The 19,864-nt window shown below is 45.2% G+C and overlaps 1 protein-coding gene across 1 annotated transcript in view; it reads left to right on the forward strand.

The window, feature by feature from the left end:
- LOC110523020 (pituitary adenylate cyclase-activating polypeptide type I receptor) overlaps positions 1–19,864 on the forward strand; it is a 65,135-nt gene that overhangs the window by 2,369 nt on the left and 42,902 nt on the right. Inside the window, exon 2 of the mRNA XM_036978567.2 lies at positions 2,944–3,052. Coding sequence (XP_036834462.2) covers positions 2,944–3,052 — 109 coding nt within the window. The remainder of the gene's footprint in view (positions 1–2,943; positions 3,053–19,864) is intronic.

Here is a 19,864-nt window from a genome sequence, read left to right on the forward strand (position 1 = left end):
AAAACACCTTCATAAACACAACCAAATTAATATTTTAGCGATAGCATATATGAAACCTATTAATTACACTGTTGGAATGTTCCAGTCAGAATGACTGCTCATTAGATTGAAGCTGTGTCCCTTGATGCCCAGCGGTTCTATTTTCTTTTATCGTGCAGCGAGTGCACACATAGAAGGTCTCATGAAAAAAACATGGAAAACAAATGCCCTTCCAACTGATTGGTTCTGGAGCCAGTCCTGCACCATAGACATGCTGTACATACATCATTGGTGCCAACTCAACAGCATTGGCAGACCATCTCAAACAGAGAACTGGAGTTTCTCCTCCATTTACACTAATGTAACTAGACTGCCCCTGCGTTATTACATGGATGGAGGCAAAAAGAGAGGTTGAGGTTTTATCAAGCTTTATTTGTTACTGTAGCCTTTCCTGTATAAAATGTAGTAAAGTAGTTGAATGCTAGTTGAATGCTGTCATTTTGTCTTTAGATGTAGGCTACATGGACATGAAGGAGAGTAGTAGATTGACCAGGAAGACAAAGAGGCTCAGAGGATTTGAACAGTGGCTGGTCAATGGGGTGTTATATTGTGTTCTATTATGACTGGTTTATTGCCTGCTGCCGTTGTAGAGCCCAGAGACCTGCAGTCAGATCTGGTGGCAGATGTAAAATATGATGTGATAAATATGAGGGAAGGAAACATGCTTTATAGAATTGTGTGTCATGGTTGTATTGGCATTTTCATGACATATTTTTTCTGTTTACTGATTTAGAATGTAAACTAGATACATTTGAGTATTTTTATGAGAGCAATTTCTCTTTCTGGTGATTCGGAATTTAAACTAGACACATTTAGTCATTTAATGACATAGACTTTTCTTTGTGGTGAGTTAGCATGTAAAATATATGTTTAGTACTTAAACTATGGGGAAGGAGGCTTCACAAGAAAAGGCCATTTCACCATTCCTCTCACTCTCACCAGCAACATTTACTCTGAGCAGAGTGTGTGACCCTTTTCTTGGGATAATGTCAGACACACACACGCACGCACGCACGCATACACACACACATGCACACACACACACACACACACACACACAAACATCTTAGGTTTTTTTCAGTAACGTCCGGCAGCTTTTCAGAGGTTTTATTCTCACAGTAGAGGAACCAGCACAGACAGGAGAGTAGAGGGTGGAAGTTTAACCTTTACTCCTTGTTTGTCTGCAGTTACTTAAGAACAGTTTTTTTTAATGTCAGTTTTTGTCAGTTTAGCTCAACTCACATTGGAGAATCTCAACTGTGTTTCTCATCCTCTTCTCATAGCAGAGCTCTTACACACGAGTCAATGCCTAAAGCAGAGAAATGTCCAGTACCAAAACAGCATACACGTGTAGCATTCACACACACACACACACACACACACACACACACACACACACACACACACACACACACACACACACACACACACACACACACACACACACACACACACACACACACACACACACACACAGTCATACCTCTGTTTCTGTTTTTAGAGGCTTGATGCTTCTCTTGCTGTGTTAGTGTCCTCAAACTGTCCAAAGCCCTGTGCTCTCTTGCTGTGTTAGTGTCCTCAAACTGTCCAAAACCCTGTGTTCTCTTGCTGTGTTAGTGTCCTCAAACTGTCCAAAACCCTGTGTTCTCTTGCTGTGTTAGTGTCCTCAAACTGTCCAAAACCCTGTGTTCTCGAGCCTCAAGCTACCTCTCAGACAGGAGCTGAGTTGGAGTTTTCTAGAATAATTTCTTGGCTTTCAACCCTGGACCCCACTTCCCTTCTCCCAGTGACTTTGATATGAAAGTGAAGAGGAGGCAAGGGGGAGCCAGCTGGTGTACAGTAATAACTGAGGTTTACCTACAGCTGGCTATATACTACACAGTGCTGCTGCCTGCTTAGTGAGGGGCTTGTAAGGGGGAACAGTCTGAACATAGAAGTAGATGATATAGAACATGCAGAGAGGGCACATCAAGAGAGCACATCTGGATGGTGATTGCGAAGCTAGTAAAGTGTAGGTTATTTTATTTTATTCATTTTTCCTACATGCATTAGCCATGCAGCTGAAGAAGGGAATGTGATACGATGAGGATGTAGAGTTATGGTATTTCTCTGCACTGCTAATTGGTAGGTACTTCTGTTGTAAGGTGCATCTCAAGCTTCCCATTACATTCCCATAATAACCCACTATCGCTCTGTTATCCTCCTCACATGCCCAAACCCAGCTGTCAGTGTTATCCTGTCTGTGCAAAGTGAAAGGAGAGACGGCTGGCAGGTATGTAGTTGTAGAAAAAGCTACAGAAGCTAGATAGCGAGAAGCGCCCATTTTTAATCCTTACTGAGGGGGTTAATTATAGATACTGTCAGTCTCTGGAGAGCTCACACCTTCTCCTAATGCTGTTAGGTGCAGCAGCAAAGACCCAGCTGAGGTGTGTGTGTGTGTGTGTGTGTGTGTGTGTGTGTGTGTGTTTGTGTGTGTGTGTGTGTGTGTGTGTGTGTGTGTGTGTGTGTGTGTGTGTGTGTGTGTGTGTGTGTGTGTGTGTGGCGTGAACAAAGCCATAACCCAAACTGCATCAGCAGCAGACTGCCTCTATAATGTGGGTAAATAAGGGGTGTTTCAAAGGAAGATGCTGTTTTGCTGTGAGTAGTTTTAGTGGCCTACAAATAGGACAGGAGGGAGGGTGATAATGAGTGTCTTACTCTCCTTGTTGAATAATGTAATAATAGTACAGTGTGTGTAAAGGGACAATGTTACACGGTGGCACGTGTAGTCCCAGTAAAGAACAAAATAAAACACTTAAAATGTGTAATGTGAAGCGTGACAACTTTTCCTGCATTTGAAGTTCTGTGCCTTTTCATAGCTAAATAAACTCCCTCTCCCTCTCCCTCATCCTTCTTGCACCCCAGATGGAGGCTATCCATCCAGACTGTGCCCTGGTCTCTCATCACATGAAGTCCCAGGAGAGCTGTATCCACACACGCAGACAGGAAGGCCGGAACCGCTCTGCCAGGACAGGTATGTGGGTGTGGTGTGGTATGGTGTGTGTGGAGTATCTTTCAGGGATTTTTTGTAATATATCATAAGACAGTGGCAGTTTTGAGTACTTCAGATTATCACAGGTGTCTGTAATGATCTCTGGTCCATTAATTATTATTATTATTATTATTATTATTATAAAAAAGGTATTATTTATTTGCACCAAAGAAAACAAGTGCTAAACAAACAAAGAAATGTTGTTTAGGTGTGGTTGGAAGCCCACGGGCTTATTTGAAAACCACACCACAAAAAAAAAAAAACCTTTGGGTGGCCTTGTCAAGTAAAATAAATGAAATAATTAAATCTGATGATTTTTAAGTAAATAATAGAATGACAAAGCTGTAAAACATGATCCTAAATATAAACCAGCAACTTAGTGAATACCATTGGTGTTTAATATGAGGGTTTCAGCATGACATATCCTTTAGATTTTTCCCCACACACATTTTTGTATTTTCCTATGTATTTGTTGACAATTTGATGTTTTGACATCAGTCTGGTGGCAGTTGTTAAAAAAAGGTGAATATTTGGAAAAGTTGCAGAGTTCATTTAAAATAATGATTAGATGCTTTTTTCATTAATTAGGCTATTTTCTGTTGAACCATATGGTCTATCTACTAGAATCTCATGGAAAATATGGACACAGATATAGAACATGTATACTATATATGAATAATAATTTTAAAAAGTTATTCAAGTATAAATTACCAAAGTTACAATAGATTGCCATAGATTTTCTGTTAAATACCAAGATGACAGAAGCTACTGGTATCTTTGGTAAACTACTAGTAGATTTGCAACCCTAGGTGTATGTGTGTGTGTATGTATTTGTGTGTGTGTGTGGACATCATACGTCTGGAGGGTACGCAATGTATTGCAAATATAAACAGACTAGCGTATAAAAACTCACAGGACATTCACTCATGAAACATTTCTGCTAGCTTATCAAGAGGCGACTGACTCCATCCTCAATCAAGATTCTGCATTTGCCATTCATTGTGAAAGGAAAATAGGTAGAAGGAGGAAAACACATTTTTAAACACATTGTCCTTCAGCGATGTAGGCCAGAGCATCCGACAGCCAATCAGGGGAGGTAATCAGGTGTGGAGTTTCCTCAGATTAAAGGATGTTAGTTAGTTTGTTAGTCCTCTCTAACTGAAGCAACCCCCCACCCCCCACCCTCTCTCTTTCTCTCAATTCAGTTTAATTCAAGTGACTTCATTGGCATGGGAAACATATGTTTACATTGCCAAAGAATGTGAAATGGATAAACAAAAGTAAAATAAACAGTAAAAAGTGAACAGTAAATATTACACTCACACAAGTTCCAAAATAATAGAGACATTTCAAATGTCTTATTATGTCTATATATATTGTAATGATGTGCAAATAGTTAAAGTTGCTGTCCCTCTTCCCCTTTCTCTCTCTCTCGCTCTCTTTCTCTCTCAATACAGTTAAATTCAATTCAAAGGGCTTTATTGGCATGGGAAACATATGTTTACATTGCCAAAGCAAATGGAATAGACAATAAACAAAAGGGAAATAAACAATGGAAACATTAGTGAACATTAGTGAACATCTCGCTCTCTCTTTCCATCTCTCTCTCTCTCTCTCTCTCTCTCTCTCTCTCTCTCTCTCTCACTCTCACTCTCTCTCTCTCTTTCTTTCTCTCTCTCTCCCTCTTTCTCTTTCTATCACAAGAATTTCTAGTTCCAATGATATTAACTCAAATCTCACTATGTACTTTGACCAATTCCCCAGGGGTTGTAAGGCCCCGGTTAATAGAATGATTTGACAAAGTCCCAGAATTTCTGCAAAAGGTTAGTTCTTTATTCAGAGAGCTCTGAAAATCATACAAGCACATAGCCTTTTATAAGTCACATTTAGTTATACCATATATCATTCCCCTTATATTATGCCCCTCATCTTCTCTAACACTGTCAATGCTATTTACAAGTCTACTCCAACACACATTGCTTATCATATCCTACAACATGTTACATAATCTACTGCAAGCCTAAAGGTTTCTCCCCTCCCTGGGTGGGGAGACCTCCTTCCTGTTATCATTTTCACAGTGGTCACAAGTTGTCTGTCACAAGTTGTCTGTTGACAGTTCCTCTTTTCCTACTCACACACTGTCTCACTTACATTGCTAAATAGCAAAGTCTTAACTTGTCCTATGCACACACATTAGAGAATTCTAGTCTTATAATTCTAATTCATCATACGTTTCAGGGTGGAATACTTTAGTCACTACCTTAAACATATAAATCATATACATTTCTATATCACTTTTTCTTTCTTTCTCCCTCTCTCCCTCTTTCTCTTTCTATCTCTCCCTCTTTCTTTTTCTCTTTCTCTCTCTCTTTCTCTTTCTCTCTCTCTCTCTCTCCCTCTTTCTCTTCTCTTTCTCTTTCTCTCTCTTTCTCTTTCACCCCTCTCTTCCCCGTAGTACAACTGGAGCTACTCTCTTGCTCAGTCCCCTCTCTCATCTCTTTCTCTCTCCCCTTCCCCATCTCTCTTTCTGTCTCATCCCTCTCTCTCTTAGTTAGTCCAACTGGAGCGACTCCCATCTCTGCTCCTGATGTAAAAGGTGAGGCGAGAGAATCAATGGGAACTCATTCATTATGGTTTCCTCTCTCTTTTCACTCTCTAAATAAATCTTGCATTACAAACTTGTCCTCTCCACAAACTGGGCCAAGCGTCTTCTCCCATCAGGGATGGATGTCTAAAAACAGCATGCAGTGTTCCAAAATAATCTGCCTTTGTTTGTATGAGCTTTGTGAGACTGAGACATGTGGTTGGGTCATCCCAGTGGCGTAGTCTTCTTTATCAGCCATCTTGGAAAAGGTGAACATGAACGGTAGATTCTTTATAAGGCAGCCGTCTGCTTCTCTATGGGTAAATATTTGAGTTCCAAAAGAACCCCTCTTTGTTTTTATAGAGCTTTGTGAGACTTTATGAAAGGGTTTAAGGGTCATCACTCTCCTCTAGTTTCCTTTGACAGCCATCTTGGAAAGGGTGAGAATTAAAGGAAGCTTCTCTGTGAGGTAGCAGTCCATTTGTCTATGGGGACCTGCACCACAGCTGTTGTCACTCAAAATTAATTGCATCATTTGTAAGCTGTTTATTCTGTGATGAAACAAAAACAAAGACATGCTGGTAATTATCATTTGGAGTGTCAGGTATAAGCTTCTTTGATCAAGTCTGATGTGCCAACAACAGGATACAGTGGATGTGTGTGTGTGGCTTCTCCTGGCTGGCTCACCATTACAGACACCCAGAGGGAGATGGAGCCTGAGCTCCAGCTGGTCCTGGGTCTCCTAAGTGCCCTCATATCTCCTCTCGAGTAGGGATGAAATAAAGTACCATCAAGCTCAACCAACATAGAAAACAAAAACATGCTCTGAGATTGGTGTGTAAAAATTAATAAAGATTCAGTTGTTCAGTGTGTGTCTATGTATGTGTGTGTGTGCGTGTGCGTGTGCGTGTGCGTGTGCGTGTGTGCGTGCGCGCGCGCGTGTGTGTGTGTGTGTGTGTGTGTGTGTGTGTGTGAGCATGCGCAGTGGAGTCAGTGACCTTAGTTGGCAGAGTGAGGAGATTGGCGGTCTGGGAAGTGGCCTGGATGAAAACATGTCAAGCGCACTCACACAACCTAATATTATGATGTTAATTAAACCAGCCAGCATGAATATTTATCATCTGATTAACATTAGCATTAGCACAGTCCAGCCTCTCCCAGACCTGGGTTCAAACAGTATTTTAAATCTTTAAATATTTTAGCAACACTTGACTATGAAAGTACAAACCCTGCATGTCTGGTGCTCCTTCAGACAGGCTGAATCAAATGCTCAAAGTAATAAAAAAATGTCAAATACTGTTTGTGCGTCCAGAAGAGAGGAGGAAGTTTGGGGATGGAAATTAGATTCCTCTCAGTCCAGTGGCCACAGTCTGTCTCAGTGGGTCCTGAATGTGTCCTGGGGAGGGTGTTGATTGGATGTCATCTATCAGGGGTGGACTTAGCAATTTGGGGGTCCATTTCAAAATGTCATTGAGCTCCCCCCTGGGACCTTCTGTATGGGCAGCTGGGGCCTGTTTCAATTGAAAGCTATGAAGCATAGCAAAGTCTTCCTCTGTCTTCCATCGATGTCTGTGTTCCCAAGAGCTGAGATGGTGATCGAATTCAATGGTCCTCAAGTCTGCCCGTAGGCAGTTTTAATGTGTACTAATCTCTTAATCAATTCCAATCAGATCATTCATTCACTATGAGGATATCAAATCAAATCAAATTTTGTTGGTCACATACCCATGGTTAGCAGATGTTAATGTGAATGTAGCAAAATGAGAGGGAGGTAGGGATATTTAAAAGGGAAGTAGTGATGGAGTCAGATCTGGGGTTTAGTAAGGAGATAGAGGTAAATGGGATTAGGTGTAGAGGTGCAGGGGTAATAGGAAGGATAGAGTAGAGGTATGGGGAGAGATAGAGCGGTAGTGGAGGGGCAGGTAGAGGCTAAGGGCTTTGGAACAGTAGCTGGGTAGAGGTGGTTGTTGGGGGTGATTAGGTGACAGCTAGACATGTCTGAGCCCTGAAACTCTAGTTAAAAGCCAGCTAATGGGGGCAACAAAGACAGGAGAGGAGAGGAGGGAAGTGGAGGAGAGGAGGGAAGGGAAGGAGGAGATCAGGCTACACGTCTACACCTTATTTATTACCATTTCACCACCTCCGCCTCAAAACCCTATTGTCAAATGATGGAGGGAGCATGAGTGAGTGAGACAGCAAAAAATAGAAACAGTGGAACTGTCTACAGGATTCTATTAAGGAAAATGTATACCCATAATAGAAAAGCTATAAATCAGGAATAAAATCCAGTTCTTCTGTGTGGATGTGACTGTGTGTGTGTGTGATATGTGTGTGTGTGGTATGTGTGTGTGTGTGGATATGACTGTGTGTATATACTGTGTGTGTGTGTGGTATGTGTGTGTTTGTGGTATGTGTGTGTGTGTGTGTGTGTGTGGATATGACTGTGTGTATATACTGTGTGTGTGTGTGGTATGTGTGTGTGTGCGGCCGTGTGTCTGTATGGAGATTTGTCTTTCACGCTCTGCTCTTGGCATTTACACGGCACATTGCCCACCATGATACCCCTGCCTCTCTGCCTTGTTTCCGCATCATCACAGTTATACTTCCACTGACATGATCTCTCTCAGAGCTGCAAGGACACGTCGAAAACCACACGGCAACCAGTTAGACACAGTTGACGGTAGAGTACACTTGAAATACTGTGTGTCCTCTTTCCACTCTAAATCAAGTGTACATTGTTTCTGTATTTCTCTGCATATCTTTACTGTCCTCCCTAGCGTGATCCAACCCCATCTATCACTAGGACGGGATCACGCGAGATAGAAGGGGGAGAGGGAGTGAGAGAGAGAGAGAGAGAGATAAAAGGGGGAGAGGGAGTGAGAGAGAGAGAGAGAGAGAAAAGGGGGAGAGGGAGAGAGAGAGATACAAATAGAAGGAGGGAGAGAGAGAGAGAGAGAAAGAGATAGAAGGGGGAGAGTTAGAGAGAGAGATACAAATAGAAGGCGGGAGAGAGAGAGATACAGAATAGAAGAGGGAGAGGGAGAGACAGATAGAAGGGGGGAGAGAGAGATAGAAGGGGGAGAGAGAGAGAGATAGAATGGGGAGAGAGAGAGATAGAAGGGGGGAGAGAGAGAGAGATAGGGAGAGGGAGAGAGAGAGAGAGAGAGATAGAAGGGGGAGAGGGAGAGAGAGAGATACAAATAGGAGGGGGGAGAGAGAGAGATACAGATAGAAGAGGGAGAGGGAGAGAGAGATAGAAGGGTAGAGGGAGTGAGAGAGAGAGAGGGAGAGATTAAAGGGGGAGAGGGAGAGAGAGAGATACAAAAAGAAGGAGGGAGAGTGAGAGATAGAAGGGGAGAGGGAGTGAGAGAGAGAGAGAAAGAGATAGAAGAGGGAGAGTTAGAGAGAGAGATACAAATAGAAGGCGGGAGAGAGAGATACAGAATAGAAGAGGGAGAGGGAGAGACAGATAGAAGGGGGGAGAGAGAGAGAGAGAGATAGAAGGGGGAGAGAGAGAGAGATTGAAGGGGGGAGAGAGAGATAGAAGGGGGGAGAGAGAGATATATAATGGGGAGAGAGAGAGAGATAGAAGGGGGGGAGAGATACAGATAGAGGAGGGAGAGGGAGAGGGAGAGAGAGATAGAAGGGGGGAGAGAGAGAGATAGAAGGGGGAGAGAGAGAGAGATAGAAGGGGGGGAGAGAGATAGAGAGATGGGAGAGGGAGAGAGAGATATGCAGATAGAAGGGGGAGAGAGAGAGATATATGCAGATAGAAGGGGGAGAGAGAGGGATATGCAGATAGAAGGGGGGAGTGAGAGATATGCAGATAGAAGGGGGAGAGAGTGAGATATGCAGATAGAAGGGGGAGAGCGAGGGATATGCAGATAGAAGGGGGAGAGAGAGAGATATGCAGATAGAAGGGGGAGAGAGAGGGATATGCAGATAGAAGGGGGAGAGAGAGAGATATGCAGATAGAAGGGGGAGAGAGAGAGATATGCAGATAGAAGGGGGAGAGAGAGAGGGATATGCAGATAGAAGGGGGAGAGAGAGAGAGATATGCAGATAGAAGGGGGAGAGAGAGAGATATGCAGATAGAAGGGGGAGAGAGAGCGGTACAGATAGAAGGGGGAGAGAGCAGTACAGATAGAAGGGGGAGAGAGCGGTACAGATAGAAGGCGGAGAGAGAGCGGTACAGATAGAAGGGGGAGAGAGCGGTACAGATAGAAGTGGGAGAGAGCGGTACAGATAGAAGGCGGAGAGAGCGGTACAGATAGAAGGGGGAGAGAGAGAGCGGTACAGATAGAAGGGGGAGAGTGTGGTACAGATAGAAGGGGGAGAGAGAGAGCGGTACAGATAGAAGGGGGAGAGTGCGGTACAGATAGAAGGGGGAGAGTGCGGTACAGATAGAAGGGGTAGAGAGCGGTACAGATAGAAGGGGGAGAGAGCGGTACAGATAGAAGGGGGAGAGTGAGATACAGGGCAATGGAAAATAGGCATGAGAGACCAGTCTAAATATTAAGGTCTCCTTCAACATATTGCCAAATCAATCAGATCCACTACACAAGCTGTCGGGTTTCCTCAAACTCGCTTCCTTACTTGTAGCTAACGGGCCTTAGTGTTTATGCTATCATCATGATATGCTATTGGTGTGGTAGACAAGGCAAGACTTGTCCTGACTATTTCTAGGTATATACAGTATCTGGGGTAACACTTTATTTGGTTAGTCCCATTTATATGGTTTTTAGATGTTCAGTAGACGTTCATTAACTGTCAACAAGATTTTAACTATCTACTAACCCTAACCCTAGCGATAACCCTAACCTTAACCTTAACCCTCATCCTAACCCTAAACTTAACCCTTACCTTATCCCTTATTCTAAACCTAACCCTAATCGTAACCTTTGCAAGTAGTTGCTTATCAACCATGGTTTGGAACTGGTTTAGGGAACAGAACCAAAAAGTAGTTGCTTATCAACCATGGTTTGGAACTGGTTTAGGGAACAGAACCAAAAAGTAGTTTCTTATCAACCATGGGTTGGAAGTGGTTTAGGGAACAGAACCAAAAAGTAGTTTCTTATCAACCATGGTTTGGAACTGGTTTAGGGAACAGAACCAAAAAGCGGAAAATAATACAAATTTTCAAGGAACAGAAACAGATCCTGGAACAAAAGTGATCCATACTGTTCCAGAACAGAACCATTATTTTTTAAATCAAATCAAAATCCAATTTTATTTGTCACATACACATGGTTAGCAGATGTTAATGCAAGTGTAGCAAAATGCTTGTGCTTCTAGCTCCGACAGTGCAGTAATATCTAACAACTAATCTAACAATTCCCCAACAACTACCTTATACACACAAATCTAAAGGGGTGAATGAGAATATGTACATGTAAGTATATCGATGAGCGATGGCCGAGAGGCATAGGCAAGGTGCAATAGATGGTATGAAATACAGTATATACATGTGATATGAGTAATGTAAGATATGTAAACATTATTAAAGTGGCATTATTTACAGTGCATTGTATAAAGTGACTAGTGATCCATTTATTAAAGTGGCCAGTGATTGGGTCTCAATGTAAGCAGCAGCCTCTCTGAGCTAGTGATTGCTGTTTAGCAGTCTGATGGCCTTGAGATAGAAGCTGTTTTTCAGTCTCTCTGTCCCAGCTTTGATGCACCTGTACTGACCTCGCCTTCTGGATGGTAGCGGTGTGAACAGGCAGTGGCTCGGGTGGTTGATGTCCTTGATGATCTTTTTGTCCTTCCTGTAACATCGGGTGCTGTAGGTGTCATGGAGGGCAGGTAGGTGATGCGTTGTGCAGGACGCATCACCCTCTGGAGCCTTGTGGTTGAGGGCGGTGCAGTTGCCGTACCAGGCTGTGATACAACCACATTAGGATGCTCTCGATAGTGCATCTGTAAAAGTTTGTCAGGATTTTGGGTGACAAGCCAAATTTCTTCAGCCTCCTGACGTTGAAGAGGCGTTGTTGCGCCTTCTTCACCACATTGTCTGTGTGAATGGACCATTTCAGTTTGTCTGTGATGTGAACGCAGAGGAACTTAAAACTTTCCACCTTCTCCACTGCTGTCCCTTCGATGTGGTAGGGGGGTGCAACTCCACCTTGTCCCTGTACTGGCATTTCACTTGTTTGAATGCCTTGCGGAGGGAATAACTACACTGTTTATATTCAGACATATTCCCAAACCTCTTTCTGTCACGGTTGTGTGGAGAGACGGACCAAGGCGCAGCGTGATTAAAGTCCCACATATTTATTTAAGTGAAACTTCCAAACAAAAAGAAACAAACAACGAACCGTAACATCAGAGGTGCTACATGCACTAACTCAAAACAATATCCCACACAGCAGGTGGAGACAGGGAACCCTTCAGTATGATCCCCAATTAGAGACAACGAACCTCAGCTGCCTCTAATTGGGAACCATACCAAGAGCACCAACATAGAAATAATAAACCTAGAAAACCCCCTAGTCATGCCCTGACCTACTATACCATAGAGAACCAGAGGGTGACAGTACCCTCCCCCCCTCCACAAAGTTGAGGACTCCAGCCGCACAACCTGAAAACAACTGGGGAGGGTAGGGGGGGTGATTCATGTTGGCGGCGGCTCTGGTGCAGGTCGTAGCCCCCGCCCAGACCCCGGATCCGGCCATGGCACCAGGCTAAACGACGTGCCCATACTGGGCATCGGCGCAGAGAATGGCTCCGGCCCTGGAACTGGGTTGAACGTTGCGCCCGGACTGGGCACCGGCGCAGAGGAGGGCTCCGGCCTTGGAGCTGGGCTGGTTGCCGTGCCTGGACTGATCACCGGCGCTGAGGAAGGCTCCGGCCTAGGAGCGGGACTAGACGCTGTGTCTGGAATGGGACACCGGCACAGAGAAGGGCTCCTGCCATGGAGCTGGACTGGACGCCGTGCTTGGACTGGACACCAGCGCAGAGGAAGACTCCAACCTTGGAGCGGGACTGGACTCCTTGCCTGGAAGCTCTGGACCGTCGACCGTCGCTGGAGGTTCCGGACCGTCGACCGTCGCTGGAGGTTCCAAACCGTCGACCGTCGCTGGATGTTCAAGACTGCAGACCTTCGCTGGAGGTTCCGGACCGTCGACCGTCGCTGGAGGTTCCGAACCGTCGACCGTCGCTGGAGGTTCAAGACTGCAGACCGTCGCTGGAGGTTCCGGGCTGTTGACCATCGCAGGAGGTTCCGGACTGTGGACCGTCGAAGGGGGTTCCGGACTGGGGACCGTCGCAGGGGATTCCGGACTGTGGACCGTCGCAGGGGGTTCCGGACTGTGGACCGTCGCAGGGGGTTCCTGACTGTGGACCCGTTGCAGGGGGTTCCTGACTGGTGACACACAATTCAAGGCGAGTGCGTGGAACTGGCACAGGATGTACCGGACTGGGGAGGCGCACTGGAGGCCTGAAACGTGGAGCCGGCACAGGTGGTACCGGATTGGTGACATGCACTTCAGGGAGAGTGCGAGGAGGAGGCACAGGTAGTACCGGACTGGTGACACGCACTTCAGGGCTAGTGCGAAGAGGAGACACAGGACGTACCAGACTGGGGAGGCGCACTGGAGACCAGAAGGGTGGAGCCAGCCCAAGTTGCACCAGACTGCTAACCGGATCCCCTGGTCGGATGTTGAGCAGAACGTACTTTCACAAAATCTCCCTCATTTCACTCTCTCCTATCCTCCCCAATGCCTTGCAGACTGTCTCTGGCACTTCAGGGCGAGTGCAGAAAGCAGGTACAGGACGTACCGGGCTGGAGACACCCACTTCAGGGCGAGTGCAGAAAGCAGGTACAGGACGTACCGGGCTGGAGACACGCACTTCAGGGCGAGTGCAGAAAGCAGGTACAGGACGTACCGGGCTGGAGATACGCAATTCAGGGAGAGTGCAGAAAGCAGGCACAGGACGTACCAGGCTGGAGACACGCAATTCAGGGAGAGTGCAGGAAGCAGGCACAGGACGTACCGGGCTGAAGACACGCACTTCAGGGAGAGTGCAGGAAGCAGGCACAGGACGTACCGGGCTGGAGACATGCAATTCAGGGAGAGTGCAGGAAGCAGACACAGGACGTACCGGACTGGGGAGGCGCACTGGAGGCCGCCGCATACTCCTAACCAACTCCATTCTCCGGTATCCCTCCTCACACTGTTCCATCGAATCCCAGACGGGCTCTGGTTCTCCCCTTGGGTCGACCGACCACCTCTCTGTCTCCTCCCAGGTGGTCTTTGGCTCTTCCCTCTGCCCAGCCGCCAGCTCCATGTACCCCCCCAAAAAACATTATTGGAGTTTCTATGGCCGCAGTCCCCGGCACCGTCGCCGTCCTTCTTGCGTCCTCTGTGACTCCTGCCAAGGAAGATCTCCTGTCCTTCCATTATTTCTTCCCAGGTCCAACTTATTTTCCCCATTGTAGCACGCTGCTTGGTCCTTGGTAGGTGGGATATTCTGTCACGTTCGTGAGGAGAGACGGACCAGGGCGCAGCGGATGTTAAGTTCCACATATTCATTATAAAGTTAAATTTAGCAAAACAAAACAATAAATCAAATAAACTAACAATGAAACGTGACTATGTGGTGCACATGCACAAATCACAAAATAATATCCCACAAACACAGGTGGGAAAAATGCTACCTAAATATGATCCCCAATTAGAGACAACGATTACCAGCTGCCTCTAATTGGGAATCATACAAATCACCAACATAGAAAAATAAACTAGAACACCACATAGAAATAATAAACTAGAATAGCCCCAGTCATGCCCTGACCTACTACACCATAGAGAAACAATGGCTCTATACGGTACAATCCAAATAAAGTGTGACCGTATCTTGCCCCCCCCCTTCCTCTGTCCATCATCTCTTTTGTTTCCCTCCCTTCTGACCAGATGACCACTACAATACAGCATATTGTATCACATCATGTCCTTTCTGGAATGCAATCAGTGCAGAGATATCATAAATCCCGACTGAACGTTTTGAGGGAACAATATTGTAAACAGCATTACAACAAAACCGAGAGCTATCTGTGTATGAGAAATGGAGAAATGGAAGACAAGTGCAGCCACAAAACATCTGAAAGTGAGGCCCGAGGGGAAGAGAGGAAGAGTGAAGGTCAGAGAGGAGTGAGAGAAAGAAAGATTGAAAAATAGAAGAGCACACACTTAGCTCTTTCCTCAATCTAATTCCAGCCCTCTCACAAACCAGATCAGGTGTGTACCTCTGACAATACAAACCATGTCCCTGTATTTGTACCGCCCCTCATGGGGATCATAAACTCACATGAATGTTCAGCTGATGGATTCCTGGGTCTCTGAGGTCTGGGCGATAGTCTACACAGGTCACCATGTGACCAGACTTTGGCCTTTAAAACAAGAAGGAACAGGCTGTAGTCGAATACCCTGCCTCAGCCATTAACGGTTAAGCTATGTACTATATACATGATGTTTACTATAAGATAAGTATCTCAGCAGTCTTGGAGTCTCCCCATAGATTTTATATAGTTTCTGATGTTGTAAATCCGATGGTGATGGTGAGATATCTACTGTATAGTAAAGATGTCACTATCACCTGTAAGTAATGGTCTCCTCCCTACAGGAGACACTGTATAATCTATAATCACTGGTATTAAACACAGATACAGGCTTGGAAATTCAGCAACATTGTGTGTGTTGTGTTGTGAGGAATGTGAATGAAGAGAGAGCAAAGGAGAGGAGTCTGAGAGGAAGAGAGAGAGACTGATCATGACACAAGGCGAGACCCAGATGCAGACACAGGAGGCAGATGGTTGGAGTCTTACAATATGTATTAATCCAATAGGGGAAGGCAAGAGAATGGTCCTGGACAGGCAAAAGGGTCAAAACCAGTTCAGAGTCACAGGGCAGGCAGAATCAAGGTCAGGGCAGGCAGAATCAAGGTCAGGGCAGGCAGAATCAAGGTCAGGGCAGGCAGAATCAAGGTCAGGGCAGGCAGAATCAAGGTCAGGGCAGGCAGAATCAAGGTCAGGGCAGGCAGGATGATCAGACAGGCAGAATCAAGGTCAGGGAAGGCAGGATGATCTGGAAGACGGGAAAGTAGTCCAGAGTCAGACAGGGTTCAAAACCTGAAAGGACTAGCAAAAAGAGAATAGCAAAAGGGGTACGGAAAAACACACTGGTTGACTTGACTAACATACAAGACAAACTGAAACAGAGAGACAGGAAACACAGGAATAAAACACTGGGGAAAACAAGATGAACTGGCACAGAGAGGCAGGAAACACAGGGATAAATACACTGGGGAAAACAAGATGAACTGGCACAGAGAGACAGGAAACACAGGGATAAATACACTGGGGAAATGAGATGAACTGGCACAGAAAGACAGGAAACACAGGGATAAATACACTGGCACAGAGAGACAGGAAACACAGGGATAAATACACTGGCACAGAGAGACAGGAAACACAGGGATAAAAACACTGGGGAAAACAAGATGAACTGGCACAGAGGGGCAGGAAACACAGGGATAAATACACTGTGGTAAACAAGACGAACTGGCACAGAGAGACAGGAAACACAGGGATAAATACACTGGGGAAATGAGATGAACTGGCACAGAGAGACAGGAAACACAGGGATAAATACACTGGCACAGAGAGACAGGAAACACAGGGATAAATACACTGGGGATAACAAGATGAACTGATACAGAGAGACAGGAAACACAGGGATAAATACATTGGCACAGAGAGACAGGAAACACAGGGATAAATACACTGGGGATAACAAGATGAACTGACACAGAGAGACAGGAAACACAGGGATAAATACACTGGGGATAACAAGATGAACTGGCACAGAGAGACAGGAAACACAGGGATAAATACACTGGCACAGAGAGACAGGAAACACAGGGATAAATACACTGGGGAAAACAAGATGAACTTGCACAGAGAGACAGGAAACACAGGGATAAATACACTGGGGATAACAAGATGAACTGGCACAGAGAAACAGGAAACACAGGGATAAATACACTGGCACAGAGAGACAGGAAACACAGGGATAAATACACTGTGGAAAACAAGATGAACTGGCACAGAGAGACAGGAAACACAGGGATAAATACACTGGGGAAAACAAGATGAACTGGCACAGAGAGACAGGAAACACAGGGATAAATACACTGTGGAAAACAAGATGAACTGGCACAGAGAGACAGAAAACACAGGGATAAATACACTGGCACAGAGAGACAGGAAACACGGGGATAAATACACTGGGGGAAATGAGATGAACTGGCACAGAGAGGCAGGAAACACAGGGATAAATACACTGGGGGAAACAAGATGAACTGGCACAGAGAGACAGGAAACACGGGGATAAATACACTGGGGATAACAAGATGAACTGGCAAAGAGAGACAGGAAACACAGGGATAAATACACTGGCACAGAGAGACAGGAAACACAGGGATAAATACACTGGGGAAAACAAGATGAACTGGCACAGAGGGGCAGGAAACACAGGGATAAATACACTGGCACAGAGAGACAGGAAACACAGGGATAAATACACTGGGGATAACAAGATGAACTGGCACAGAGAGACAGGAAACACAGGGATAAATACACTGGGGAAAACAAGATGAACTGGCACAGAGAGACAGGAAACACAGGGATAAATACACTGGGGAAAACAAGATGAACTTGCACAGAGAGACAGGAAACACAGGGATAAATACACTGGGGATAACAAGATGAACTGGCACAGAGAGACAGGAAACACAGGGATAAATACACTGTGGAAAACAAGATGAACTGGCACAGAGAGACAGGAAACACAGGGATAAATACACTGGGGAAAACAAGATGAATTGGCATAGAGATACAGGAAACACAGGGATAAATACACTGTGGAAAACAAGATGAACTGGCACAGAGGGGCATGAAACACAGGGATAAATACACTGGGGAAAACAAGCGACACCTGGAGGGGGTGAGAGACAATAACGAGGACGAGGACAGGTGAAACAGATCAGGACGTGACAGATAGGGAAAGACAGGGAGAGAGGGAGAGGGAGAGAGAGACTGAGAGGGAGAGAGATGGAAAGAGAGGCAGAGAGAGAGACAGAGGGAGATAAATAATTACTGGGAGGGAGAGAGAGGGAGAGAGAGACAGAGGGAGAGAGATGGAGAGAGAGGCAGAGAGAGAGACAGAGGGAGATAAATAATTACTTGGAGGGAGAGAGAGGGAGAGAGAGACATAGGGAGAGAGGGAGAGGGAGAGGGAGAGAGAGGCAGAGAGAGAGAGAGACAGAGGGAGATAAATAATTACTGGGAGGGAGAGAGAGGGAGAGAGAGAGACAGAGGGAGATCAATAATTACTTGGAGGGAGAAAGAGGGAGAGAGAGACATAGGGAGAGGGAGTGGGAGAGAGAGGCAGAGAGAGAGACAGAGGGAGAGAAATAATTACTGGGAGGGAGAGAGAGGGAGAGAGAGAGACATAGGGAGAGAGGGAGAGAGAGACTGAGAGGGAGAGAGATGGAGAGAGAGAGGGAGAAAGAGAAAAAGAGAAAGTATCACTTTATTCATCTATCCCTCCATCCTCCTCCACTGATACAGAGCAGAGTGCTAATAGCACTGATTATACAAGCAACCAACAGAGTATCACACACACGCACGCACGCACGCACGCACGCACACACGCGCGCACACACACACACACACACACACACACACACACACACACACACACACACACACACACACACACACACACACACACACAATAGCATGATCCCCTTTCACAAAACATTATTGAAAACAGACAGGCTGAGTGCCTTTTCATTACTATAGGTGAGGTGCAATTAGCACAATGTTAAATATCTGGCTTATTTGAACATGAGGAGGTCCTCAATCCAGCCTAAAGTAGAAATAGCACAAGGCAGCAGCATGCTATCCACAGTATTCTCTATGGTTTTAGTCCGGAAATGGCACCAGCATGTCATGTTCTCGTTTTGTTGCAATACACAAGTCAGGGTGACCCATATAATGAGAAATTACAAACTCTCCATGAGGTGACCAGACCAGGTTTTAAAACAATATATTAGGCCAGTTGGATCCTCTGCATGACAAACAGACATGACTCTTCATAACCATGAAATAGCCACTGTTTGTTACATCAATCAGAAAGTGTTGTGACATCACAGCTGTGGCAACTGGTCCTGAAAATAATTCCCCAAAAGCTATACAGTGTTTTATTATGAATGAGATGTGAAGTCGTCCGTCTTTGAGCCTGTTTTAATTGACGACAGGCTGCAGGCCTTTGATGTAGAGACTGTAGTGAGAGAGAGTGAGAGAGAGAGAGAGAGAGAGAGAGAGTTGATCCTCTCTCATTAGTGATATCTTCCATATACCTCCTCTGGTTTGGAGCAACTGTAGACCCGCAAGGACAGCTCCTGACAGCCATGTGAGGGGAATAACAGACAGAGACATATGTGTAAGCAGCGGTCAAGGGACAGAGCTTCAAACGTCACCAACTGTTTTCAGGGCCGTAGGAAAAGCTTTTTTACTCAGTTGATGACTTAGTGAGCTAGTGCCTGAGAAAGAGACCCCCTGGTTCGCTGGAGTTCTGCTCAATAGAAACGATAAATAATTACACAAGTTGTATAAAATGATGAAGGTTAACAAAACACATTAAAGAAGACATTTGTTTGTATCATTCAGATAACAATGTTGGCTGCCTTTCAACAACATTGAAAGGGTTCTGAAACAGAGAAAGAGAGAGGAAGATAGAGGGAGATATAGAAAGATGAGCCAGAAACCTCCCAGTGTTCATAACCATTCTGAATAGATTATCTGGTCTTGTAGACCTCCCACTAATACCAGGCGTCTCCTGCTGCCTACTCAATCAGAATTACACTGATGTCTATAATCAGTAGCACAGACTCGTATCTGCTTGTCTTCTTATTTAAACAAATGAATGCATCACATTCATGTCCCTCTCTAACCGTAGGCCTAGATTTAGTACAGTTACTTTAACAGGTACCGTAATCTCACTTTTTGTATACTGTTCATTATTCTCCTAGAGGCCTCCACACTGGCCCATTTTCTTCCTAGACGCCCCCACACCGCCCCATTTTCTTCCTAGAGGCCCCCACACCGGCCCATTTTCTTCCTAGAGGCCCCCACACCAACCCAT

This window comes from Oncorhynchus mykiss, chromosome 5 (assembly GCF_057628025.1).
Source record: "Oncorhynchus mykiss isolate SJ-2025 chromosome 5, ASM5762802v1, whole genome shotgun sequence".
NCBI lineage: Eukaryota > Metazoa > Chordata > Actinopteri > Salmoniformes > Salmonidae > Oncorhynchus > Oncorhynchus mykiss.